A 27,193-nucleotide genomic window follows, 5' to 3' on the forward strand; every position below is an offset into this window, starting at 1 on the left:
GCATGAAGTTGAGGTTGTTAGCTGAGAGGTTGAGGGAAGAAAGAGCATATTGTCCTGCCACTAGGCTCTCTTGGTAACTTCTTCAAATTCCAGGGTTTATATACTCTCTTTATATACGATGTCCGGTCCATGTAGAGCCAGTCTCTCAGTCTGTATCTTTTCTCTGAGTTCTGAGTTAAGGCTTAAACATTTCAAACTGGGTATCTCATTTATCTTAACCATGTCACGTCCAAAATTGAGTTCATTAACTTTCTCCCTATACAATCCTTTTTCTAAACTTCCCTATTCCTGTTGAAAGCACCATTTTCCTTATGTTCTCCAAGGTTTATAAGTCAGGTATTATCTGGGCCTCCTTTCTGTCTCCCTCTCTCCAGAGATGCCCTCATTTTCCCCTTTATAATCTTGTATCTGGCTCTTTCTCTCCACTCCTGAGGCCAGCACTTTAGGTTGGGTCCTCATCACTGTTTGCCTCTTCATCTCATGTGCTCCCTGCTCACATTCCTCCTGTGCTCTGCCTCACTGCCAAGATGGTTATCTTTCAGCACAGATCTGGTGGACTTTCTTACTCTGTCAACTAGTGGCTCCCTGTTGCTTCTAGGATCAAATTTTGCTTATGACCCTTTAAACATATTGTGCCAGACACCTTCTGATGTCTCTAAAAATATTGTAAATTTTAGTTTTACTCCACCCTGCTTAGTCTTTAGAATTCTAGCAACCAGGAATGTATATATCCCCACTTAAGGATTAAGTGTGGGGGAGGAAGGTCTATGACCTGTGTGTGCTAGCAAGTGACAAATCAGAAACAACTGACTGAACACCCCCCCCACCCCCCCAGGCCATCCAAAGCCAAGTTTAAGCCACCATCGGTGCATGTAAGACAGGAAGTGACATAAAGAACTGCCTTTATATTTTTCGTTACTTCCTGTGAGGGGGACTTGACCGGGGAGGTGGGTGTTGGATGGCTCTTCTACCCTTGCCAAACAGACAGGCTTCTCCTGAAGGGCTGCTTTCTGAACAAGACCTATTAATTTCTTGGTTAAGATTTCTCCCTAAAGTGGGTCCTTCAATGACTAACAAGGAGGTCTTTGAGGCAAGATTTCTTTTCTGTACTGAAGACATTTCTAGACTTTGCCCTTTTGATAAATTTTATGAAGCATACAAAAACTTATCATTGAAATTCTCATTATGTTTAGAGCCTTATCAGACATTCAAATCACTTGGTTCCTTCTCCCTGTTCTCCTTACATGACATTCCATCTCTGTCTGCCTTTATTGATAAACATTGGCTATGCACCTGCTCTGGGCCAAGCACTGTACTAAGCACTGGGGATAAAGATGCAAAATAAAAAGAGCCATCCCTGCCCTTGAGGAGCTTATAGGCTGCCCTGGAGAGACAATATATAGAAAGCAGCTGGACAGCATGAGGAGGAGGCTAAGGGGCACTTTGGGAGCTTTGGAGCACCAGTTATGGACTCATTTCCTCTGCCTCCTGGGTCCCTGCTTGTCCTCAGATACTGCTCAGTCCCTCCCCTCCCCACCTCATCTTTAACTTCTTTTTTTTTTTTAATCCTTACCTTTTGTCCTGGAATCAATACTGTGTGTTGGTTCCAAGGCAATGGAGGTGAAGTGACTTGCTCAAGGTCACCCAGCTAGCTAGTAAGTGTCTGAGACCATATTTGAACCTAGGACCTTCCATCTCTGGGTCTGGCTCTCTATCCACTCCTTTTTCTTTTTGATGCTCTATTTATGCCCCAGTTTCAGTGTTAGCAGCTAGTGTGTAGGGCTTGTTCCCCAGCAGCTGGCCCCAGGTATAATATCTAAGCAGATACTTGGTAAGTTTTTTGCTATTGATTGGTTGACTTTTCACAAAACAGCCAACTCAGAAATGACAGGAAAAACACAAATTTAGTCATAATTTTAGTGCAGAAAGTGACCTTATAGCTCATCCCATTTGGGCCTCTGAGAATCCAGGGTCATTATAACAATCCCATATCCCTCCCTTTAACCATGTGGCAGGTGTGGACTGTCTACCATGAATGAAAGTTATTCTTGTTCCTGATATAGCCTTTGTTCTGGGAAGAATCAGGTGGACAGTATTTCAGGAAGGCACACTGAGGTGGTCATTTTTCCAGGGTCACAGAGGCATTTTGGGGTACAGCTGGCCTGAGATGTTGCTAGAATCATTCCTGTAAGAGAATAATTTATTGGCTTTGCTAAGTGGTTCAGCAAAAGGCTCTTATAAATATTTAGTTCCCCCACTGCATCTGAAATATAACCCATTTGCCTGTCATTTGTTAGGAGTCCATTTCCTACACCAACAAGTAGAAACCAGTATGTAATGAGGTACATATGGGCTATTTTCTAGAAGGTTCTAGAAGACCTCCATTGCAGACAGCTCAAGTAGACCCTGAGAATCCTATGTTTATTTGAAGCAATAGCAGTCAATCCTGGGCTTTTTGCTCCTCTTGGACAGGGACCATCTTTTGTTTCCTTCTGTATCCCCAGTGCTTAGCATAATGGCTGACACATAATAGGCGCTTATTCAATGTTTATTGACTGACTGGTTGGCAGGGTTGCCAATGTGGGGTGTCATTTTATACCAAAGGAATATTTTGACAAGAACAGTTGTTTTGTCTATGAAATAACAATAAACTTTCCTCCAAACCAGAAAGAATGTGTCATTTTGATGCATTAGGCTATTGTATTTGTATCTTCCTCTGTCCAGCTCTGCATTAATGCCATCATAACTCAGAGAGTTTTGGTGACTTTGGGATTTAAGGGCCCTCAGTGGTCACTTCCCCCAGTTCCCATCTGAGCAGGAGCCCTGAGATGCATCCCATCCCCAGCAACCAGTGGCACCAATACTCTCTTAAGTGTTGGCTAATATCCTTATGACAACAGGTCTAAGTGGAGGGCCCATCATTTCCACTTTGATTGCTACAAAGATTAATTGCCCCTCTGCCTCTCCTAGGTCCTGAGCTCCAAACTCATGCCAACAGCTGATGATGAAATGGCCAGGAATTGTGCAAAATCTTTCTGCGAAAACTTCCTCAGAGCAGGTGGTTTGAGGTGGGTGTTGAAGCACAGCCTTCAGGCTTCCTTCAGTCTTGTGTAGAGCAGCTTATGAAATTATATACCACAGCTAAGTTAATATCTACATGTTCTAAAACTGCTTTGGGGACATTGTTGGACCTTATCTCCCATCTCCCAGTAGGCCTAGAGTCATATAAGGACTAGTTCATAGTTTATTGGTTTCATGAGTCACCAGAAAAAATAATCACGTCACCTCATGGCCAGTTGGCTGGGAGTGAGCCTCCAAAACCTAGCTAAGCTTGGCCTGGGTTGTGCCAGGCCTGTACCCAAACTCTTTTCAGTCTGATAGGATCTGTTGGAGCTTATGGCACCTTCATGACTGAGCCTCAAAAGCTTAGGGCCTCCACCTACTCAAGTCTCCCTCTATCCATCGAGGAAGATGTGACCAATCTCCCATGAAAGAAAATTAGAAACACAGCTCTCTGAGAAGCTGCTTTTTGGGGGTCTGGTGTAGTAGTAGTGCCTATTCCTGGTAGCCACACTTACAGGCTTGAGCCTGAGGTGTGATCAAAGGGGGCAGCATTACATGAAGAACTCAGCCCCCTGCAGCCTGCTACTATTTCCTAGGTCAGCGTTACAGGTGGTCATCGTAGGGCCCATAGGAGGAACAAATCGGGGCTTACAGTGCACCAATAACTTGTCCCAAGCCCCAAAAAGTGAGGAGGTGGCAGAGAGACTCTTCAAATCTCAGGATTGATGAAAATGAGACACTTGGGATATGGCCCTCACTGAAGAAATCAGAATCATGCAGCCTAGGAGGAAGTATCCTCTGGCCTCCTGTCAATCTGCACAGAATGCACTCATAGCCATAACTTTTGTAACAAGTACTGACTGACCTGAGCAGTCATCTGCCTAATATTAGACAGCAGATGGAAAATTCAGCAGATAAACAGATAACAAGTCATCCCAAGGCTGATTGTAATGATGACAATAATTTAGCCATAAGTGTAGGCCTTTTTCTCATTTCCCTTTCCATCTAAATTCCATTGAAAAAAATGAGCTGACTTAACAGTAATCATAGCATTTTTCTGTCTGGACTTCTAAGCTTTTTAATTGCTCTGTATACATTATACACCTTGATCTCCTGTATGCCTTGATGAGATATGGGAATCAAGGAGTCATTATCTGCTCCATTTTATAGAATCTGAGGCTCAGAGAAGTAAGACCACTCATGTTTAGATGGCACATTGCAGGTTAGCAGAGTGCTTCATAGGGATTATCTCATTTTACTTTCACAGCTGCCATTGTTATCCCCCTTAACATATAAGGAAACTGAAGCAGAAAGGTTACATGCCTTACCCAAGATCCCAAAGTGTCTGAGGCCAGATTTGAATTTGAGTCTTCTCACTCCAAGTCCAGCACTGTATTCAGCCCTGAGTTGCTTAGATGCCTTGCCTCTGGTCATACAGCTAATATGTTGAAACAGGACCTAAAAACACAAACAAACAAGCCTGAGCTGTTCTGAGTTGCTTCCTCTTTTCTTCCTTTTGGTTGACTTTAATTCACTTTCATAATGATTAGATCCCAGGACTTGGAAAAGAATAGGACCTTATTTCTGTTCCTTTTTATTATCATTTTAATGAGCTCAATGTATTTCATGAATCTAATATTTTAATTGTAATTCTTGTTCCAACTATGCAACTTTAACAAACACTGCTAATAAGAGAGCTCTAATTTTGACTTCTTTGAGTGTGCCTCACATAATTGTAAACTCTGTAATTTAAAAATGTATTAGAGAGGTGTTATGTTAATGTCAGTTGAATAAGTCATTAAAAACATCAAATGAGTAGATAGTCACTGTACTGAAATAACTTCCATTCTGTTATGCTTCCCCACCTCTCGGGAATTAATGAAGTAATAAACCAATGGAAAGTTTATTTTTATATGAGCAAATCCAATAGCAAAGCATAATTACAGAGGCTCATATCTTCAGGCTACTTGTAAACATCTGTGGGAACCAAAGTAATGTTTATAAATAGGAATTTCTTGAGTATTTTGCCTTGTTATCTTTCAAAAGCTATGAGATCACTTAAGCGAATTATCTGAATTATCCTGGAAAATATAAAGAGATCTAATAATTTTCTTATTTTTTCTTATAAATAAAAGCTTGGTGGTTAATGTCATGCAGAGAGACTCTATACCTTCAGAAGTAGACTATGAAACAAGGCAAGGTGTTTATTCCATCTGTCTGCAGCTTGCCAGGTACGTCAACCTAACATATTTTGTCTACTGGTCAAGGATGATTTTCTCCTGCCAGACTCATTCTACCACCGAATTCACACATCCCACCCAATTTCATTTTTGAGGACTATAAACATTACTGGTTTCTTCACAAGATGCTCACTATTAATCCTTGTTTTTCATGTCTACCTTTTGAAGATTCTTGCTTGTTGGCCAAACCATGCCCACGTTCTTGGATGAAGATCTCACCAAAGATGGCATTGAAGCACTCACTTCCCGTCCCTTTCGCAACATAAGTCGTCAGTCCAGTCGACAGATGTCCCTGTGTGGTACGCCAGAGAAAGCCTCCTACAGACAACTGTCAGTCTCTGACAGGTCCTCCATCCGGGTGGAAGAGATCATCCCTGCCGCCAGAGTTGCAATACAAGTAAGCATGGTAGTCATTATCCCAAAGACATTTCTCCAGCTCTTCCTTTGATGTTGACATGCTTCTTTAGAACATTCTCTTACTTGAGTCTCAGAACACTGGGAGTTAGGTACAGCTGGTATTTTATTCCCATTTTAGAAGTGAAGAAACTGAGGTCGTGGAAATTTTTTTTAGAATACATTACCTTTACTTACTGGCATCTGTTTTGCCAGTTAGTAACCATTCTTCTTTTTCCAGTCCCTTTATCCCCACACCTCCTGGGCACTTGTGAACAAGACTGCATCCAGGGCATTTCAAGGCCAGTTCTGTTTCTCAGCTCCTCTCTTTCCCTTTCCTTCCTGATCATTAGGCTTTGCAAACTGCCTCTTTCCATCAGTTTCTTTAGGCTGATTACTTTTGGGATGTGGCATTAGGTCAGTCTTATGTCCTGTGTTGTAGAATCAAGTCCAGTGGAGGCACAAAGAGAGAAATTGTTCTGCTCCATGTGACACAGCAAGTTAATGATGGGACTCTGTCCCAAACCAAGATTTGCAAGCCAGAGCCTTTCCTACTGAACTACTTACTAATTATGGCCCTGTTGACAGAAAAGAGTATTGGAAAGAAAAGTGGCTACAGGATAATAATTACAGTCTGAAAACAACTGTCCACACATTCTTATTGATTTTCTTTTTTTATTTTTTAAATGGTTTAACTATGAACACAACTAATGAATGTTTTACAAATTAGTTTCCAAAAGTAAGTAATTTCCACCATTGTTATAAAAACAATACATATGAAAATAAAAGTTTAATAGCAGCAACCCAATTTACTTCCTGGAGCTAATATGAATACACTCGAATCTTTTCTCCTAAGGAAAATGGCTTTAGATTTGGTGTTATAAATAAAACCAGTCTAATGACTAAGTCATTTAGGCTACAGTTGTGGTATTGCCATATATTTATTTTCTAAACATTTAGAGGAGCCCCTGTTTGGAGATGTGAATGGAGAGGAAGGGATTGATTTGCTCCTCCTGATGTACTTGCATCACACTTGACAGTGACATTATCCTATCTGTATCTTAACTCATTTAAGACTCCCCACAGCCAGAGATAGGTTGATGGGAGGACGATAAATCCCACACTAGCTATGTACAACCTGTGGCTTTAGGGGATGTAGTGCCTTGGTCTGGGTGACAGAGCTAAGGAAAGAGCTGGGGCTGGAGGAGCAGCAGGAGCACTGCCTTTGGGCTGCAAAGCCAGAGATTGGGTTCCAGGCTGCTCTATGCCCCATTAGAGCGGAGGAGCTTCTTGTCCTTCCCCCACCCTCCTTGGCTCTTTGTGTCTCCCAGCCCTTCATTTTGTGCCCTGTTGATGATGTGGACCCCGACCCCTCCTCAGCAGGAGAAGGTGGGCCTCCTAGTTCATGAGACAGAAGGAGGGAGGGAGTTCCTGTTCCTCTTCCCCCACTAACTCCTTTCTCCATACTCCTTTAGACAATGGATGTAAATGATTTCACTTCTACTGTGGCTTGTTTCATGAGGCTGTCCTGGGCAGCAGCTGCCGGACGTCTTGACCTTGTTGGGAGTAGCCAGCCAATAAAAGAAAGCAACACTTTGTTTCCCATTGGAATTCGAAACAGACTCAGCAGTTCAGGTATTGATTTCAAGGAGATGGAATGCACTGCATGGGAGGGTTAGAAGTCCTTCTATTGGGGCAGCCGACACCACTTCCAGGCATCAAAAGCCCTCTCAAGAATTCTGACAACCACATTCAGGAGCAGACCTTTGGCCACCTACAACATAAGTTTCTTTTTGGCTTGGCTATCTGATTTCTCTTGGAAAACAACTTGTAGAATTGACTGTAGAGGACCATTTACCAGCTTCATGTAGTTTTCTAATTCCTTGAAAACAAGGGCATTTATTCTTGTTTTGAGATCATAAAATGATCAAATACCTCTGACCAAAGCAGTCAAAATCAAAAGCCCTTCTTCCCTAGCCTGAAACACTGACTGGAGACCCTGAGGGGGGGTTATCATGGGGCTCCCACCAATGGAGCTGGGATCACTAACCTTCTTAAGGGTTCTTTATCTGACCCAGGAAGCAATTGCAGTTCTGGGAGTGAAGGTGAGCCAGTAGCCCTGCATGCAGGAATCTGTGTGAGGCAGCAGTCTGTGTCTACAAAAGATGCTCTTATCGCTGGGGAGGCCTTGTCTCTGCTGGTCACCTGCCTCCAGCTTCGGAGTCAGCAGTTGGGTAAGGGATCTCTTTTGGTGGTCGTTACTGGTTCTTTTTATTGGGCCATTGCTTTGGACACCTTCACTTGGCTTCTGGGATGCTTAACATTTGCTCCAAGTCAAGGCCTTAATAGAGATTAAGAAAAGATTTTCTGCAGTTAGTCGCTTAGAACAGTCTGAGAGCACAACCACTGTGGACTGGGCACCTGCTGGGAGGGGGAAGAACCTGTAATCCTTGGATATAGCTCAATGCATTAGTTAATTTGTACATTATAGGAGCTTCATTGTTAAAACTCCCATAGCTCAAATTGTATTTATCTTTCAGTCCACACTCACTACCTGCTGTGTGCCAGGAGCAATGCCTGGTCTACAAAGTAAAAGTGAAGCAGTCTGCCCTCCAGAAGCTCTTATACTCTTTAGAGTTCATATTGGTGTCTCAGCTGCAGAGGTAGCAATGAGCTTAACCAAAAACGAGGTCGATGTAGATGAATGAATTTCTTTTAAGGAAGTATAGAAGGATGTTGCGTAGTGCATTCCCTTGGAGAGAAGAGAATCTGGGCACAGACTGTTATCAACTATCAGGCCTGCTAGCTACGTCATTAGGAAGAGGGAATTACCAGAAGGACCATCAGATCTAAGTAAAAGGCACCAGTCAAGCTGAATTTAAAAAATAAATGTCCCCAAACTCTTAATTTTGTATGTAGAACTTTGATGCTTTTCTCTCTTTACACTGCCTAATTCTGATTCCTGTTCTTAGCATCCTTCTATAACTTGCCATGTGTTGCCGATTTTATCATCGATATTCTGCTTGGATCTCCAAGTGCTGAAGTGAGTATTTTTTAATTGTTTAAAATGATTTAATCCTATTTCATTGTGAAATCTCTCTGACATATCTTAAAGTTTAACTCCCATTCCCCACCCTCATTTTAGCCCCCTCAGTTATGTGGCATCCACAGTCCACTCTGGGAGTTGCTCCCCTTCATTCATCCCTACACGATCCGCAGTCTATGGCTTTTCTAATTCATGTCAGAGGCCAAATGTTCCAGGTGGCTCCTGCCCAGCCAGGTTAGTGTCAGGGGCCCCTTCATCCTCACTGTGCAGGGTCACTGCAGAAACCACCCCAAGACTTCTTGATGGACACAGTAAATAAATTTTTATAGTCTTGACAAAAACAAAATTCTTACATTTTAACTTACATGGAATTCTGCCAATTTAAATCATAAATGCTAAGACTCCTACATTAATTCCATAAAACTTCATTTCACTTATAGCTGTTAGAATTTGCTATCTAGTAACAGGTTCTTGATCATTAACTGAAACAAGTTAATATTAGTAGAACAAATTAGCTAAGACCCACCCTTTGAGAGTCTCTTATAGAAATCCATCCATCAGCAAATACTGGGGCCAGACACTATGCTAATAATCTAAGCTCTGTGGAGACAAAAGATCAAAGTGATAATGAATAGCCCCTAAGGGCCACCAGAGGGCATAGAGCTCCTGGCCTGGCCTGGAGTCTGGCTGACCTGAGTTCAAATGGGGCCTTGGATACCTCCTGGCAGGATGGTCCTGGGCAAGTCACTGAACCTCCCTGCCTCCATTTCTTCATCTGTGAAATGGAGGTGATATTAGCACTCACTTCCCAAGGCTATTGTGAGAATCAGATGAGAATAATTATAAAAGTGCTTATACAGTGTCTGGTTCATGGTGTTAACTGTTAATGTGAATATTATTTAAGTATCTAATAATCAGTTAGAGTTATTTGACTAGAATTTAGGAGAGACTGGATATAGAAATGTATGAGTTGTGTGTATACCAAGAAAAATTAATTTCAACAATTGGGGTGGGCTTGATGAGTTCACTAAAAGGAAAACATTTAGAGAGAGAAAAGAAAGGGGCCCAGAATAGAGCTTTGGGGCCTAATCACAACAGAGGGAAATAAGTTGTATGAGCCAGCAAAGAAAACTGAGGGGGAATAATCAGAAGGAAAAAAAAAAGAAAGAGGATAGTGTGATATAAACCCACTTGAGACCAGTGTTTAGGGGGAGAGGCTGGGCAGTTAAAAGAAAGTGTATTCTGAATAAACTTTAGGGATGCCTTCTGTTTGGAGGGGAAAGAAATCCTTAAACCAATGACACTTTCTTATTTTATTATTCTTTTATATCCATTCACAATGATTTTGAAGTGTTTCATATATGGTACATCTTGTCGTATAGGATGTAAGAATCCTTTAATGCCTAGAGACTTGTATTCATTGCCATGAGATCCTAGAGCTAGATCCATTTCCTTCTTTGCCTTATTTTACAGATGTAGAAGTTTGAGGTGAAATGACTAGTCTAGGTTCACACAGCTATTAAGTGTCCAAGGCCATATTTTAATTCAGGAAAATGAATCTTTCTGACTCTAGGCCTAGTGCTCTTATCTACTGTGACACCTAGTTACTCAAAGGTGACATATTTGGTCATAATCAGAAATAGGTTTCCCTTATTCAAATATAAAACTTCTTTTTATGCCTCAGACAAAGCCCTGATATTAGATTGGCTGTAATATGTTTTGGTGTTCCAGGTGAACCAAATGACAAATCTGATACACATTTACATATAGCTTTATAAAGATATTTAAGCTTTTAAGTCATTTTTTGATGTTCATATATATCAAGGCAGCTAGTATCCTGGTACATAGGAAGCTGGAAGGTCTCAATTCAAATTCTGGCCTTAGATACTAGCTGTGTGACTTTTCTAAGAAAAGAGGGAATCTGGAGAAGGGGGGTTGAGAGGAGAGGAGAGACAAAGACAGAGAAAGGAGAGAGGCAGAACCATTCTTAGCATTTTTTTAAGCTCCTAAATTTTAAATGATTCAATTAAAAAGCATCCAATGAATATTTTTAAAGGAATCTTATCATTAATCACAACCTGAATTAAAAATTTGAAGATAAGCTTCCAAAAAGAGAATTGAAGGAAAGAATGCTGACATGGTAGAAATGGCTAAAGTTGTAAACTTCCCACTACACCAATAGATAACCTCCAAAAGGAACAAGGGGTCAAGAAGTCTGGGTTTGAGATGATAGTATTATCACACGGACCATGGAGAACTGACCGGGAGGATTAGTCTACCAGGCCTAGATCAGGGAACAGAATTGGAATCCAAACCCAAGTGCTCAAAGGGACCGTGGATGTCCACTAGCCCATCTTCCCAGAATTTTACAACAAAGTTGGTTCTTTAAGGATGTGGACAAGTACATGTGCTGGGATTTGAGAGGTGATTCAGGGCCCCCTTTGCAGCTAGTGGCACCCTAGTGCACAGAGCTTTGGTATTTGGTGGCAGGAAGGCCTGAGTTCAAATTCTAACTCAGACATTTACCAACTCTGTGACCTGACCAATTTTCTTAAAACCTCTGCCTGCCTCAGTTTGCTCGTTTGTAAACCAACGATAATTAAATAAACATCTTTCTCCCAGGATTGTTGTGAGAACTAAATGATGTAATATTTGTAAAGTGCTATATAAAAATTATTATGTCCATTACCACTAATAACACTGTTGTTTCAGATTCGTCATGTTGCCTGTGATCAATTGTATACGCTTAGCCAGACAGACACTTCCGCTCACCCAGATGTGCAGAAGCCAAATCAGTTTCTCCTCAGTGTCATTCTTACTGCTCAGTTGCCCCTCTGGTCTCCAACTAGTATCATGAGAGGAGTCAACCAGAGGTAAGAAGAAGATTCTGCTCTGTTTGTCCACTGTTTGGCTGACATCACTTACATGAGTAATCTTGAACGTTGCAGCATGAAGGCTGGTATAGTCTCTTCAGTCTCACCATCTCCTCAATTGTGTTTAGCCAAGTAAGATACAAACCATTCCATTTCTCCAAGGAAGGGGCTGACTGGGTGTTCTCTGCCCCCATCTCCTTCCAAACCCCTTAAAGTCCAAGGATTTAGGAAGAAGCAGAAAACACTGTGTGGTGTTAGAGTATGTTCTTAGAACCCATGTCTGTGAGCCCTTAGCCCCCGTGATTCAGTTATCCTCTGACTCTCAGAACTCTGCTTGCTCTCCCCTGTCTCCTTTCCCTCTAAGTTTCCTATTTCTAGTTGCCTGCTGGACATTGCAAACTAGACATCCTATAGATCTTTTATAAACCACACATCAAAGACTAAACTCATTATCTTAACGTCTAAACTTTCCAACTTCCCCATTACTATAGAGGATAACAACATCCGCCTTCCAGTTCCTCAGGCTCACCTCCCTAGAATCCTCTTTGGCTTCTCCTTTCTCTCTCATCCCTCATCTCCAAACTATTGCCAAGGCCTGCTGATCACGTCTGCTGCATCTCCTGAATATGCCCCCTTCTCTTCTCTGCCCATATGGTACACTCACCCCTGGACTATTGCAGTGGTTTGTAGAAGACTGCCTGCCCTGAGTCTGTCCCCATGCCAGTCCAGCCTCCACTCAGCTGGCACAGTGACCTTTCCAAAGCACAGGTCTGACCAGAACCAATCAGAGTCCAAGCACACTCATTGAACAACTGCTGTGTGCCAAGCTCTGTACTTAAGTGCTGGGGATGTAAAGAGGCAAAGTCAACCCCTGTCCTCAAGGAGCTCATGGTCAAATTGGGGAGATGACTTACAAAGAGTGGTGGAAACGATGGGGAGAGGAGCCTTAAGGACCAGTGCAGGAACACATTGGTATTTTCTTCAGCCGGGGTGGTAGAGAATGGTCTGTGAAAGTGAGACCCCACCTTTAGTTCCTGTACCTTTAGAATCAAATAGAATTTAGATGTCTATGGGCTATTAAGGAAATATATCTGGAATTCTTCTGTGGGTTACTGTTAATGGCCTTCTTTTACAATTTGTGAAGTGTTTGGAGCCCTCTCAAAGCACAAATCAACTGCTTCTTTTCATGTGAATGGGCCTAATGTTAGGTTTTTGCTATTCCATATCATTGTTTCCCTTTCTTTAGTTTACAAAAAACACACTGACCTTTTTAGTTCGGTGATCTTGGTGGAGGCTTTATTCTTGCTATCTTTCAAGGCAAGATTTTGTTTTTAAGGAGATGCTTCTTGATGACACCTGCAGGTAGAAAAATGTCAAAAATGGCTCCTTCATACTTAGGAAAATAGCTTGATCATATTTCTTAGCTCATTATAGGAAAACTTCATTGTTTCAAGAAAGCTAGCTTTACTTTTAAAACTAGTCCTTATTAGTGACAGTGACTTCTTTTTTTTTTTAGGCTCTTGTCTCAGTGCATGGAATATTTTGATCTGAGATGCCAGTTACTAGATGACCTGACAAGTAAGTTATATTTGACTTTTTTAAAAACCATAATCATGAAATTACAAAATATATGAGGTAGTCATAAGTGAGGAGATAGGTGTTTTCTATATTTTTTCTCTTTTCTTTTTGCTTTTCCCTCCCTAGACCTTTAAATTGTTGTTTGTGTATTGCTTGAACGATTAACAACTTTTAAAAATATGCAAAATGAGGCTTTTGTTACATAACTAGGGAATCATGAAAAAGTTTTCAAATTAAATATACAATCTATCATTAACCTATTCATATGTTATTTTTTAGATCATTTACTTTTCTTCCCTCTTCTGTTTTGGAAATTCCTTTACACTATAACATCCTCTTTGTTTCCTCCTCATTTTCTTAGTACCCCAACCAAAATTGGGGAAATTTGTGGCCAGAAGAGTCATTCAGATGAGTCTGTTTTACACATTCATAGCTGATAATGGGTATGAAGAGGCAACTGAGGCCATTGACTGAAATGACATTTTGGCCTTAGTCTAATCAAACATCGAGGATACCAGAATTAGTGAAAAATCTTAGTCCATGACTTCCCTAAAACATGCAACAATAAAGAGCTATGGCTTTGGGATCCAAGGAAGTTGTAGGACTTGTACCACTTGTTGCAAGTGTCAGAAAAGGATGCTGAATGTGAGACTGAACTTGGATAGGATGTGGCCCCTGTCCTTATAGAGCTAGCAGGCTAGCAGCTACCCATTTCTCCCAAATCGGGTCAGACATCATAATGAAGGCTTCCTATTTGCCATCACACTGTTTCCCAGAAGGGAAAAAATGCTTTTTGTCTATGCTTGAATTCTATTCTTTCCTGAAATGGAAAAGGATGTATGTGAGTAATGCAGGGGGACCGTGAATAGGCTATTGCACTGGGGCCACAGTCACATCCACACTTGCCATCTTGGTGAGCCCCTGAGGGCCTGTCAGAGCCTCATTGATTTAGCCTGTAACATCTGCACCATGAGATTGTCATGAAGACACAGTGAGCAAATGTAAGGAAGGGGTCAGGTAGACATTTTTAAGAACTTAAAGGGGGAGGGGAGCATCTAGGTAGCTCAGTAGATTGAGAGCCAGGCCTAGAAACGGGATGTCTTAGGTTCAAATCTGACCTCAGACAATTCCCAGCTGTGTGACACTGGACAAGTCACTTAACCCCCATTGCCTAGCCCATACCACTCTTCTCAATACACAGTATTGATTCCAAGACGGAAGGTAAGAGTTTTAAAAGGGAGAGAAAGAAAAAAAGAAAGAAAGAACTTAAAGGATTATTGGCTTGGATGATGGTGTGACTTTTATAGGAGCAGATAATTTGAGGCCATTGTTGTGGGTCCTTGGTGATTTGGGTCTGAGTGAGCCCATGAAGCTTAGCTCCTTGTGTGGTTCCTGGGGCCTAGCTTAGCTCTTGCTAAAATTAAAATGATAGTCCAATTGACTTCCTGAATTGAATACTCTGGGGATTTTATACCTTGGCATCAGTAAATGTTAAAAATAAACAAATCCTGACCATCTAGGACACTTATAGTAATGATAACGAATGTAGCCTGTGTCCAGCTATAGTACGGAATTACACATACCCAAATATGTCAGAAATGGCAGCAATGTGCTTCATTCTGTCTCCTGGAGACAAAGAGGGGAGAGCTGCCTGAGGAACAAAGGCATTCTCACCAAAGTCCCCTGGACTCCCAGGCTGAAAGAGAGGAGATGGCATCAGGAAGAAAAAAAAAGACATGCTGCAAATGTAAACCTGTATCATCTAGCTAAATGCAAAGGCACCAGTAGTTAGGAAAGTGAAGGTTTTATGAGAAGGATGGTTATCAGTGCCATCTGCTCCAACATTCAATAGGATAACAATGAAGAAAAGTCCTTGAGATGGAGCTCCCATGTTTTAGATCATTGGTGATTTCAGCAAGAACAATTTCAGTTGAATAAGAGTGTTGAAAGCCAAACTGCAGGTGGTTAGACTCAAATGTGAGAGTAAGTAGTGTTCTAGGTATAGTCATGTCTTTCAAGGAGTTTGGCTGAGAAGGGGAAGAAGGAGAAAGAGTAAGAGCAAGAATGATCAGATTAAAGGAGTTTTTTTAAGGATGAGGAAGATTTGGGTTTGTAGCCATTGGGAAGAATCCAGCAGATGGGGAGAAACTGAAGATTGGGGAGAAGTTTGCTCTTGGGGATTCTTTGGAAGAAGTCAGGAGAGGGGATGAGCTTGAGGGTCCACATAGAAGGTTTGACCCTCATCATTAGAGACAGGAGTAGAGGAGGATATAGCCGGAGCTGAAATCAGAAGGAGAGAATGGAGTTCTTAGTGAATGACCTCAATTTTATGTGTGTCTAAAGTGAAGTCCTCAGCAGAGGTTGGGAAGGTTCTGTGGGAAACAGGAAAGAAGAGACAGTTTGGAACAGCCAGCCACCCCATGGTGAATGGGAGAAGAAATTAGTGTAGGAGAATGAGTAGCATTACTTTGCTATGTGAGGTCCATTGAAATTAGCTAGCATCAGTTTATATTGGACCGAGTCCACACTGTTGCTGTGGCTTCCATTCAGTATCACATGAGGAGTTAAGAAAACAAATAATGGAAATCATCCAGAAGTTGGTGAGGCATGGTCAGTGTCAGGACAATGAGACCAGCTATTTGAGAATCAAGGACAATGTCGAATTAAACTAGTTTGCCAAGTGATCAAGATTGGGGAAAGAAGGAATTGTGGTTACATTAAGACGGATAACCTGATAAATTACTGAGGGTTCTGGAAAGGTGAAATTCACAGGAAGACAAAATATAAGTTAGGATTGGGGAATAGGCAGGGATGAAGAAAGGAAAGATTTTGGTTGGCTAATGGAATTTGGAATTCTAAGCATAATTATGTATGGTATTCTTGTGGATGGTGGCCAAAATTAAGGCTATGGTCATCCTTGGATTTGGTGTGGTGTATTGACTTTAGGGGTAGTGGAGGAGGAAGTCATGTGAATTAAGTAGATTGAAGACTTGAGATTTTAGAATGTTTAAGGGAAGAGCATTTGGGAATACATTGAAGTCCCCTAGAGCAGTGATGGTGAACCTTTTAGAGACTTGGGTGCCTAAACTCCAACCTTCACATCTCATGTGAGCCCCAGCCCTGTGCCCCCCAACTCCCTACCCCCTGGGGCTTTATCCCAGACAGAGAAGGGAAGAAGTGCTCCAGTTGGGCTGCTGGGCAGAGGGGCAGGTGATGGGAGAAATGCCCTCAGGCCCAAGTGGAGAGAGGGAGGGGAGCAGCTCCCTCCGGCACACATACCTTAGGTTTGCTGACACAGTCCTAGAGTAAAAACAGAAGTTAAGGTGGACAGAAATATTGTGAGCCCAATAATGAAATGATTGAGAAATGAGAAGTCCTGGAGACTAGGAGATAATGGGTCCAGAATCTGGATCGAGTGACAAATTAAGTCACAGTAGTTGCAAAGAGATGGAAATTGTAGAGAGGAAGTTTGAGCATTCCAAAGGGCATAATAGGAGAAGCAGACAAATCTGGAATGGGACATTCTACAGCAGGGTTGAGACAGATGGGAAGGAAGGAGGAGCAGATAGATGTGGTTGGGGATAGGGGTTTGTTCTCTGGGATTGCCAGACTTGGTACTCATTCTCAGGCATGGTAAGGGGTTCATGTGAAATAGAACCAGAAGTACAAGGGGCCCAAGTGGGAAGGGCCTTCAACAACATGAGGAGTAAATGGTGTTCAGTATCTTAATGTAATCAATAGAGCCAACATTGCTCTAGTGCTCTGAAGTCTCTAAAGGAATTTATGTATGTATATTATTATCTCATTTGTTCTTTAAAACCCCATGAGGGGGACTTCTGGTCAAGATGGCGGCTTAGAGAAAGAAAGCTAAAGTTCAGATCTCCGGAAACCCTTCCCTACCGAACTCAAACTATCTGCTCCTAGGGCACCGAAATTCAAAACAATCAACAGCATAGACCCCAGGAATCCTCCTCCTGGACCTGGATCAAAAGGTAACGCCCCCCAAAAGCCAGAACCCGAGATCACTCGGACCTAAGGGGTAGGCAGAAGGAAGGTCCCAGGACCCATCCCCCCCAACCCAGAGTGCCGAGTCCAAGGCAGCAGAGGGAACCTCAGAGCCTCAGGGCCGGCTCTTCTGAAGGCCACTTCCTGAAAACAACCTGACTCAGACGAGGGGGCACCTAACACAGACAGCAGGGAAACAGAGAGAGACGGGGGGAGCCTGTAACCCCCTGGCTGGATCCCTCCATCCTAGTCTCACGGAAGGTCCCTGCCTCAAGGCATACTCAGTTTAACTCAGGGAAAGCTAATCTTATCAGGAGCCCTCGGAGCTCCAGGAAGCCACGTCCCCTCCCCCTCAGAGTGCAGCCTCGGCTGGCCGGCAAAGGCAGTGAAACACCTCTCGGAGAATGCCAAGCCAGACTCAAAGCGTGGAAGTAAGGCAACTGAGAAGCATCGGGAGGGAACCGAGGAGGGCAGTAACACGGAAACACCAGCAATTCCTGGCTTCCCGGGGAAGACAGAACAACTGCATAGAACAGACAATCTGCCTAGGGCTAGAACCTCTGAACACCAGAGAGAGAGAGAGAAGAAAAGCTAGTCCTCCCCACTCAGATAGAGATGGCAAACTACACAGAAGCACAAAAGCCCCCAAATTCCAAGAAAAACAAGAAGAAGGGGGTGACTTTGGACATATTTTTATGGAGCAAAAATACAAAATACAGAGGAGATAGAAGAGGAAACACAAGCAAATGCTCTGAAACCTTTCAAAGGAAATGGAAACTCTCCACAAACCCGTGAAGAATTTGAATTGGAAAGGATCAAAAAGATGGAAGCCCTCTGGGAGGAAAAGTAGAAAATAATGCAAAAGAAATTCATGCATCTACAAAACCAGTTTGACCAAAGTGAAAAGGAAAACCAGGCTTTAAAAGTCAAAATCGGGCAACTCGAAGACAACGAGCAAGAATTAATAAAGCAAAGCCAAAAGACCAAGAAATTAGAAGAGAACATAAAATATCTCACTGACAAGGTGACAGACTTGGAAAATAGTGGAAGAAGAGATAATTTAAGAATAATTGGACTTCCAGAAAAGCCAGAAATAAACAGCAAACTCGACATCATAATACAAGATATAATCAAAGAAAATTGCCCAGAGATTCTAGAATAAGGGGGCAATACAGCCACTGACAGAGCTCATAGAACACCCTCTACACTAAATCCCCAAAAGACAACTCCCAGGAATGTAATTGCCAAATTCCAAAGCTTTCAAACAAAAGAAAAAATCCTACAAGAAGGCAGAAAAAGACAATTTAGATATAAAGGAATGCCAATCAGGGTCACACAAAACCTTGCAAGTTCCACTTTGAATGATGGTAAGGCATGGAGCATGATTTTCAGAAAGGCAAGAGATCTGGGTCTTCAACCAAGAATCAGCTATCCAGCAACACTGACTATATACTTCCTAGGGAAAGTATGGGCATTCAACAAAATAGAAGATTTCCAAGTTTTTGCAAAGAAAAGACCAGAGCTCTGGAAAGTTTGATATCGAAAAACAAAGAGCATGGAATACCTGAAAAGGTAAATATGAAGGAAAGGGAAAAGGAGAAAAATGTTATCTTTTTCTTTTAATTAAACTCTCTTCTATAAGGACTACATTTATATCAATCTATGTATACTAACATGTGGGGAAAATGTAATGTGTAAATAGGGGGAAAAGAAAGACCAAATAGAATAATCTTTCTCACACAAAGATTCACACGGGAAGGGGAGGGGAAGAAAACTCCTATAAGAAGGAGAGGAAGAGAGTTTTTACTTAAACCTTACTCTCAGGGAAATCAGCTCTGAGAGGGAAGAACATCCAGATCCACTGGGATCTTGAATTCTATCTTACCCAACAAGGGAAGGGAGAAGGGAAAACCAAGGGGGTGTGGGGGTGGGAACACAAAAAAGGAAGGGAAAAAGAGGGGGAGGGAACAGAAAGGGAAACATATCAAGGGAGGGGACAAGGGGGACTGATTTAAAGTAAATCACTGGACTAAAAGGGAGAGCTGAAGAAGAAAGGTTAGAATTAGAGAAGGATACCAAAATGCCACGGAGTCCACAAGTGACAGTCATAACTTTGAACGTGAATGGGATGAACTCACCCATAAAATGTAGACAAATAGCAGAATGGATTAGAATCCAAAACCCTACCATATGTTGTCTTCAAGAAACACACGTGAGGCGGGTAGACACCCACGAGGTCAGAATTAAAGGATGGAGTAAGACCTTCTGGGCCTCAACTGACAGAAAGAAGGCAGGAGTGGCAATCATGATATCTGATAAAGCCAAAGCAAAAATAGACCTGATCAAAAGGGATAGGGAAGGTAATTATATTTTGTTAAAAGGGACTTTAGATAATGAGGAAATATCACTAATCAACATGTATGCACCAAATAATATAGCACCCAAATTTCTAATGGAGAAACTAGGAGAATTGAAGGAAGAAATAGAAAGTAAAACCATATTAGTGGGAGACTTAAACCAACCATTATCAGATTTAGATAAATCAAATCAAAAAATAAATAAAGAGGTAAAAGAAGTGAATGAAATCTTAGAAAAATTAGAATTAATAGACATATGGAGAAAAATAAATAGGGATAAAAAGGAATACACCTTCTTCTCAGCACCACATGGCACATTCACAAAAATTGACCATACATTAGGTCACAGAAACATGGCACACAAAAGCAGAAATAAAATGCAGCCTTTTCAGATCACAAGGCAATAAAAATGATCAGTAATGGTACATGGAAAACCAAATAAAAAACTAATTGGAAATTAAACAATATGATACTCCAAAACCGTTTAGTTAAAGAAGAAATCATAGAAACAATTAATAATTTCATCGAGGAAAATGACAATGGCGAGACATCCTTTCAAACCTTTTGGGATGCAGCCAAAGCGGTAATCAGAGGTAAATTCATATCCTTGAGTGCATATATTAACAAACAAGGGAGAGCAGAGATCAATCAATTGGAAATGCAAATAAAAAAACTCAAAAGCGATCAAATTAAAAAACCCCAGCAGAAAACCAAATTAGAAATCCTAAAAATTAAGGGAGAAATTAATAAAATCGAAAGTGATAGAACTATTGATTTAATAAGTAAGACAAGAAGCTGGTACTTTGAAAAAACAAACAAATAGACAAAATACTGGTCAATCTAATTTAAAAAAGGAAGGAAGAAAAGCAAATTAACAGCATCAAAGATGAAAAGGGGGACATCACCTCCAATGAAGAGGAAATTAAGGCAATCATTAAAAATTACTTTGCCCAATTATATGTCAATAAATACACCAATTTAGGTGATATGGATGAATATATACAAAAATACAAACTGCCTAGACTAACAGAAGAAGAAATAGAATTCTTAAATAATCCCATATCAGAAAATGAAATCCAACAAGCCATCAAAGAACTTCCTAAGAAAAAATCCCCAGGGCCTGATGGATTCACCAGTGAATTCTATCAAACATTCAGAGAACAGTTAATCCCAATACTATACAAACTATTTGACATAATAAGCAAAGAGGGAGTTCTACCAAACTCTTTTTATGACACAAACATGGTACTGATTCCAAAACCAGGCAGGTCAAAAACAGAGAAAGAAAACTATAGACCAATCTCCCTAATGAATATAGATGCAAAAATCTTAAATAGGATACTAGCAAAAAGACTCCAGCAAGTGATCAGAAGGGTCATCCACCATGATCAAGTAGGATTTATACCAGGGATGCAGGGCTGGTTCAATATTAGGAAAACCATCCACATAATTGACCACATCAACAAGCAAACCAACAAGAACCACATGATTATCTCAATAGACGCAGAAAAAGCCTTTGATAAAATACAACACCCATTCCTATTAAAAACACTAGAAAGCATAGGAATAGAAGGGTCGTTCCTAAAAATAATAAACAGTATATATCTAAAACCATCAGCTAATATCATCTGCAATGGGGATAAACTAGACGCATTCCCAATAAGATCAGGAGTGAAACAAGGATGCCCGTTATCACCTCTGTTATTTGACATTGTACTAGAAACACTAGCAGTAGCAATTAGAGAAGAAAAAGAAATTGAAGGCATCAAAATAGGCAAGGAGGAGACCAAGTTATCACTCTTTGCAGATGATATGATGGGCTACTTAAAGAATCCTAGAGATTCAACCAAAAAGCTAATTGAAATAATCAACAACTTTAGCAAAGTTGCAGGATACAAAATAAACCCACATAAGTCATCATCATTTCTATATATCTCCAACACAGCTCAGCAGCAAAAACTAGAAAGAGAAATCCCATTCAAAATCACCTTAGACAAAATATAAAATACCTAGGAATCTATCTCCCGAGACAAACACAGGAACTATATGAACACAACTACAAACACTCTCCACACAACTAAAACTAGACTTGAGCAATTGGAAAAACATTAACTGCTCATGGAAAGGACAAGCCAATATAATAAAAATGACCATCCTACCCAAACTTATTTATCTATTTAGTGCCATACCCATGGAACTCCCAAAAAATTTCTTTACTGATTTAGAAAAAAACATAACAAAGTTTATTTGGAAGAACAAAAGATCAAGGATATCCAGGGAAATTAATGAAAAAAAAAACACAAATGATGGGGGCCTTGCAGTCCCTGACCTCAAACTATATTACAAAGCAGCAGTCATCAAAACAATTTGGTACTGGCTAAGAGACAGAAAGGAGGATCAGTGGAATAGACTGGGGGCAAGCGACCTCAGCAAGACAGTATACGATAAACCCAAAGATCCCAGCTTTTGGGACAAAAATCCACTATTCGATAAAAACTGTTGGGAAAATTGGAAGACAGTGTGGGAGAGACTAGGAATAGATCAACACCTCACACCCTACACCAAGATAAATTCAAAATGGGTGAATGACTTAAACATAAAGAAGGAAACCATAAGTAAATTGGGTAAACATAGAATAGTATACATGTCAGACCTTTGGGAGGGGAAAGGCTTTAAAACCAAGCAAGACATAGAAAGAATCACAAAATGTAAAATAAATAACTTTGACTACATCAAATTAAAAAGCTTTTGTACAAAAAAAAACAATGTGACTAAAATCAGAAGGGAAACAACAAATTGGGAAAAAATCTTCATAGAAACCTCTGACAAAGGTTTAATTACTCAAATTTATAAAGAGCTAAATCAATTGTACAAAAAATCAAGCCATTCTCCAATTGATAAATGGGCAAGGGACATGGATAGGCAGTTCTCAGATAAAGAAATCAAAACTATTAATAAGTACATGAAGAAGTGTTCTAAATCTCTTATAATCAGAGAGATGCAAATCAAAACAACTCTGAGGTATCACCTCACACCTAGCAGATTGGCTAACATGATAGCAAAGGAAAGTAATGAATGCTGGAGGGGATGTGACAAAGTAGGGACATGAATTCATTGCTGGTGGAGTTGTGAACTGATCCAACCATTCTGGAGGGCAATAAAAGAATGTCTACCCTTTGATCCAGCCATAGCACTGCTGGGTCTGTACCCCAAAGAGATAATGGACAAAAAGACTTGTACAAGAACATTCATAGCTGCGCTCTTTGTGGTAGCCAAAAATTGGAAAACGGGGGGATGCCCATCAATTGGGGAATGGCTGAATAAATTGTGGTATATGTTGGTGATGGAATACTATTGTGCTAAAAGGAATAATAAAGTGGAGGAATTCCATGGAGACTGGAATGACCTCCAGGAAGTGATGCAGAGTGAGAGGAGCAGAACCAGGAGAACATTATACCCAGAGACTGATACACTGTGGTACAATCGAAGGTAATGGACTTCTCCATTAGTGGCGGTGTAATGTCCCTGAACAATCTGCAGGGATCTAGGAGAGAAAACACTATTCATAAGCAGAGAATAAACTATGGGAGTGGAAACACCGAGGAAAAGCAACTGCCAGACTACCAGTTGAGGGGACATGACAGAGGAGAGACTCTAAACGAACACTCTAATGCAAATATTAACAACATGGCAATAGGTTTGAATCAAGAACACATGTGATACCCAGTGGAATCATGTGTTGGCTATGGGGGGTGGGGGGGGAGGAAAAGAAAATGATCTTTGTCTTTAATGAATAATGCTTGGAAGTGATCAAATAAAATATTATAAAATAAAATTTAAAAAAAACCATGAGGTAGGTCCTACCAGATATTATCCTCATTTTGCAAGGGAGGAAACAGACTCCAAAACCTCTGGTCATTTCTCCATTTTTATGTAAGTCAGATGTGTCTGAGGGTGGGCTGAGAACCAGCTTTCTCTGAACTCTAAATTAGTTCTCCTTCCATCACTGAAAGACTATAAGAGCAAGATAGTGGTTTGATCCATTTGGGTTATTAAGAAGATGAATGTGATAGGAGGATAAGGATTCATTGTGAATGACTCATTTTGTGAAATTATGAAATAGGGGTTGTCACACCTGGTTCTTTGGGAAGTCACCAGGAAAGACCCCAGTGTGAAACTGGGCAGCAGTCACACTTTATTAAGGCATAGAGACTGTAGGAGCAAAGAAAGTCCACAGACAAATGGCAGAAAAGGTACAAAGACAGACAGTGTGGAGATGGGATGAGGTGGTGGAGAAAGACAGCATGGGGGAGGGTACAGAGGGTCGGTCATTCATATTGGAAGCATGATCTTCCCCCCCCCCCCCCCATGGAGATGTGAAAAAGGGAGCCATGGAAGGAGTTTGAGATCTCATTTTTTATAGGGTTTTGTTGGGAACAGATAAACTTATTTATGCCACATTGAGGTTGATTGTAAAATTCTAATATTAATATTGTATGTCATTTCAAAATTATCAGCACCCATTTGATGATATGCTGGTTTTACTGTGGATGCCTGGAAGTAATTTGAGATTTATATATCGTAGAACCAAAAGCCCCAGTTAGCAAAGCCTAAATATTTAGGCTTTCCTTAATTTAGCACATATTCTCAGGCTGAAATTCTTGATTAATAATAGATACAATTTGCAAATTATGCTCTTTTGGTCTTTGAGATGATTTGTATTTAACTTCTAGGTTCCCTGTTGCAATTTTATTTCTTTCTATTGTTACTTTATTGGCATAAAGTAATAAAGCTCTTTATAAACTTACTTATTATACTGACCAGAGAGGGTGGGGTGGGAATGATATCAAGGGTACTAGAACAAAGTATGATTTTTACATATATTTGAAGGGAAAGAGGAACATAGGAATATACAGGCTATTATTACGCTAGCTTGGGTTTATGATAATAAGGATTTATACTGTGGGAAGAGAAAATTGGTAGGAATTGACCACTGGCTGGACATGATGGGAAAAGGTAATTCGAAGACAACCCCAGGGTACAGTGGTACCTCTGATAGAGATAAAGAAGTCTGAAAGAAGGGCTAAATTAGTGGGGAAAGTTTTGTAGATATTCTAAGTTTGGTTTGTATGCAATGAATTTAAGGTACCATCACATCCTCCCTATACTTTTAACAGTCTAAAACAAAGGTCTTATAAATGAAATCTTATTTTTTATGCTTTTCTCTTTCTAGCTTCAGAAATGGATCAGTTAAAGATCAGTCCAGCTACCATGCTAGAAGATGAAATTACTTGGCTAGATAATTTTGAGCCTAATCGTACAGCTGAATGTGAAACTAGTGAAGCTGACAACATTTTATTAGCAGGACATTTAAGGCTCATCAAGACCCTTCTTTCACTCTGTGGAGCAGAGAAAGAGATGCTTGGTAATTATTACCTTAGACTACCAGATTGCAGAATATTTCAGTTCCCAGCTTAATATAGGTTAGTGTCTATTTGGGGGAACTAAAATGAATTGGGTACTAAATATATTTCAGTGAAAATTGGTACTTTAGGTAGCAGGAAATCAGTTAGATCTTTAGTGCAGATCAGATTAAGACTTGGTATTTTCTGTAGAATGTTACTGTGTTGAGGATTTTATATCATCTATTATTAATGACTGATGACTTAAAATTGCAGGAAAAGATAGGATCTAATTTTTCCTTTATATTTGCTAGGCAGGGAAGCCTGACCTAGTTAATTTAATAGAGCAAGGGATTGGAATTAGAAAACCTGCTGCTTGCTACCTGTGACCTTGAGCTTGTCACTTCCCTGGGCTGAGTCTAAGAAAGGAGAAGATCGGAAGAGATGCCCTCCAAGCTTCCTTCCGGATCTTACATTCCATGATTAAAGTCTGCAGGGGAGTGTGGGTGACATGCTTTTCTCTATAAGTAGGACCTAGCAATATTACCACTCTTACTTGCCACGTCTGTCTTTGGAAGTGTGAAAAGTTTAAGATAGTTTGGTTTTTTGTTTGTTGGTTTTTGTTTTTAACTCAATCCAGAGGTCTCTTGTTCCTCACTGCAAATATTGTGCTCTCTTCTAGGGTCATCACTTATCAAACCATTATTAGATGACTTCCTTTTCCGGGCTTCTAGGATTATTTTAAACAGTCATTCTCCAGCTGGCAGTGCCGCCATCAGTCAGCAGGACTTTCATCCAAAGTATGGAAAATACAATATGAATTCAGTTGGAATCAAAATTCTAATTTGAAACTCTTATTCCCAATATAATCAATCAACTTTTAGGCAAAACTCTACAAATGGGAAAGCATGACTGACTATCTTTGTGTATGCATTCACATGATCCTCTGCATAGGAGACCAAAGAAAACACAGAGAGAGCTCACATTTTTAGCCCAAGAAGCCCTCAGTAACCTGGCAGAGAACAGAATATGTAATAGGAGCATCAGTCAGCAAGCCACCTTGTTTTTTTAAAGGATTTCTCCCAGGGGCAGCTGGGTAGATCAGTGGATTGAGAGTCAGGCCTAGATATAGGAGGTCTTGGGTTCAAATTTGGCCTCTCAGACACTTCCCAGCTATGTGACCCCAGGCAAATCACTTAACCCCCATTGCCTTGCCCCTACCACTCTTCTCCCTTAGAACCAATACCCAGTATTGATGCTAAGATGGAAGGTAAAGATTTAAGAAAAAGGATTTCTCCCTTAGGGTCTTTTAATATGGTCACGTGATTTTTATGACTTTAGCATTGCATGTTTCCATTGGCCTGGAATCAGTGACCATATCTTACATAATTATCACTTCCAATTCCATATGACTATGCCATGGGTTCATTTTTGCACTAATCATACTTCATTTATTCAGCATCATTAAGGCAAGATGTTTTCTCAAAAGTTAATATTGCTTATAAGTATAGTGCTTTCAGCTTAAAATCCTTTTTTTTAATGTAGCTACTTTGGATGAATAGCTCTTAAAAACTTTTTAGACATTTCCTTGCTATCTTAATCAGAAGGCACAATAATGAAAAAATATTATCCCCTTTTTCTATATAAAGAAATTACAAATGCCATAGGAAGCTATCATTAAATACTCCAATTTTCACATTAAAATTGGCCTCTAGGAGCCTGTCACCACAACATTCAAGGGGTACAGGTTCTCCTTTCCATGGAATATTTAAACAAATGCTTTAGGACCACTGTTACAGATTGATCATGAGGGTCTTAGTTAGGAACAAGTATATTAGATGATTCCTCTGAGGGCTTTTCTGTCACTGTGACTGAGTAATAGTATGCTAAAAAAGCCATTGAAAGTTCGTTTCCAAGATGTTTTAACCATATTTTACTTTATTGGTCTTATTTTAAATAAAACCTGAGCCTTCCAAAGGCAACAAGTCTATCCTTATAGTGTGGGGGGGAAAGCCTTGTATATGTTACCCATGTGGAACAGCAAAAGAAGCCTTGTATCTATTTGCCAGTGTATTCCTAGGAGCCCAAGATCCCAAAGGGAAGCTAAAGTAAGAGAATTCATTCATATCTCTTAAGAAGTAGGGATGTATCCCTGTTAATAGTCAATGCTTCTACAAGGCAGCTTGGTCCAGGGGATGAACATTTCAAGCCTTTCAGTCAAAAAGACCTGAGATCA

The 27,193-nt window shown here is 40.5% G+C and overlaps 1 protein-coding gene across 1 annotated transcript in view; it reads left to right on the forward strand.

The window, feature by feature from the left end:
- Nucleotides 1-27,193, forward strand: part of USP24 (ubiquitin specific peptidase 24) — a 174,801-nt gene that overhangs the window by 101,111 nt on the left and 46,497 nt on the right. The window contains exons 32-41 of the mRNA XM_003340095.4: nucleotides 2,971-3,068; nucleotides 5,199-5,294; nucleotides 5,472-5,700; nucleotides 7,172-7,331; nucleotides 7,775-7,930; nucleotides 8,669-8,739; nucleotides 11,455-11,615; nucleotides 13,132-13,193; nucleotides 24,789-24,980; nucleotides 25,640-25,757. Of these exons, the coding sequence (XP_003340143.2) occupies nucleotides 2,971-3,068; nucleotides 5,199-5,294; nucleotides 5,472-5,700; nucleotides 7,172-7,331; nucleotides 7,775-7,930; nucleotides 8,669-8,739; nucleotides 11,455-11,615; nucleotides 13,132-13,193; nucleotides 24,789-24,980; nucleotides 25,640-25,757 (1,343 nt within the window). The remainder of the gene's footprint in view (nucleotides 1-2,970; nucleotides 3,069-5,198; nucleotides 5,295-5,471; nucleotides 5,701-7,171; nucleotides 7,332-7,774; nucleotides 7,931-8,668; nucleotides 8,740-11,454; nucleotides 11,616-13,131; nucleotides 13,194-24,788; nucleotides 24,981-25,639; nucleotides 25,758-27,193) is intronic.

Source organism: Monodelphis domestica, chromosome 2, assembly GCF_027887165.1.
Source record: "Monodelphis domestica isolate mMonDom1 chromosome 2, mMonDom1.pri, whole genome shotgun sequence".
NCBI classification, from domain to species: Eukaryota; Metazoa; Chordata; class Mammalia; order Didelphimorphia; family Didelphidae; genus Monodelphis; species Monodelphis domestica.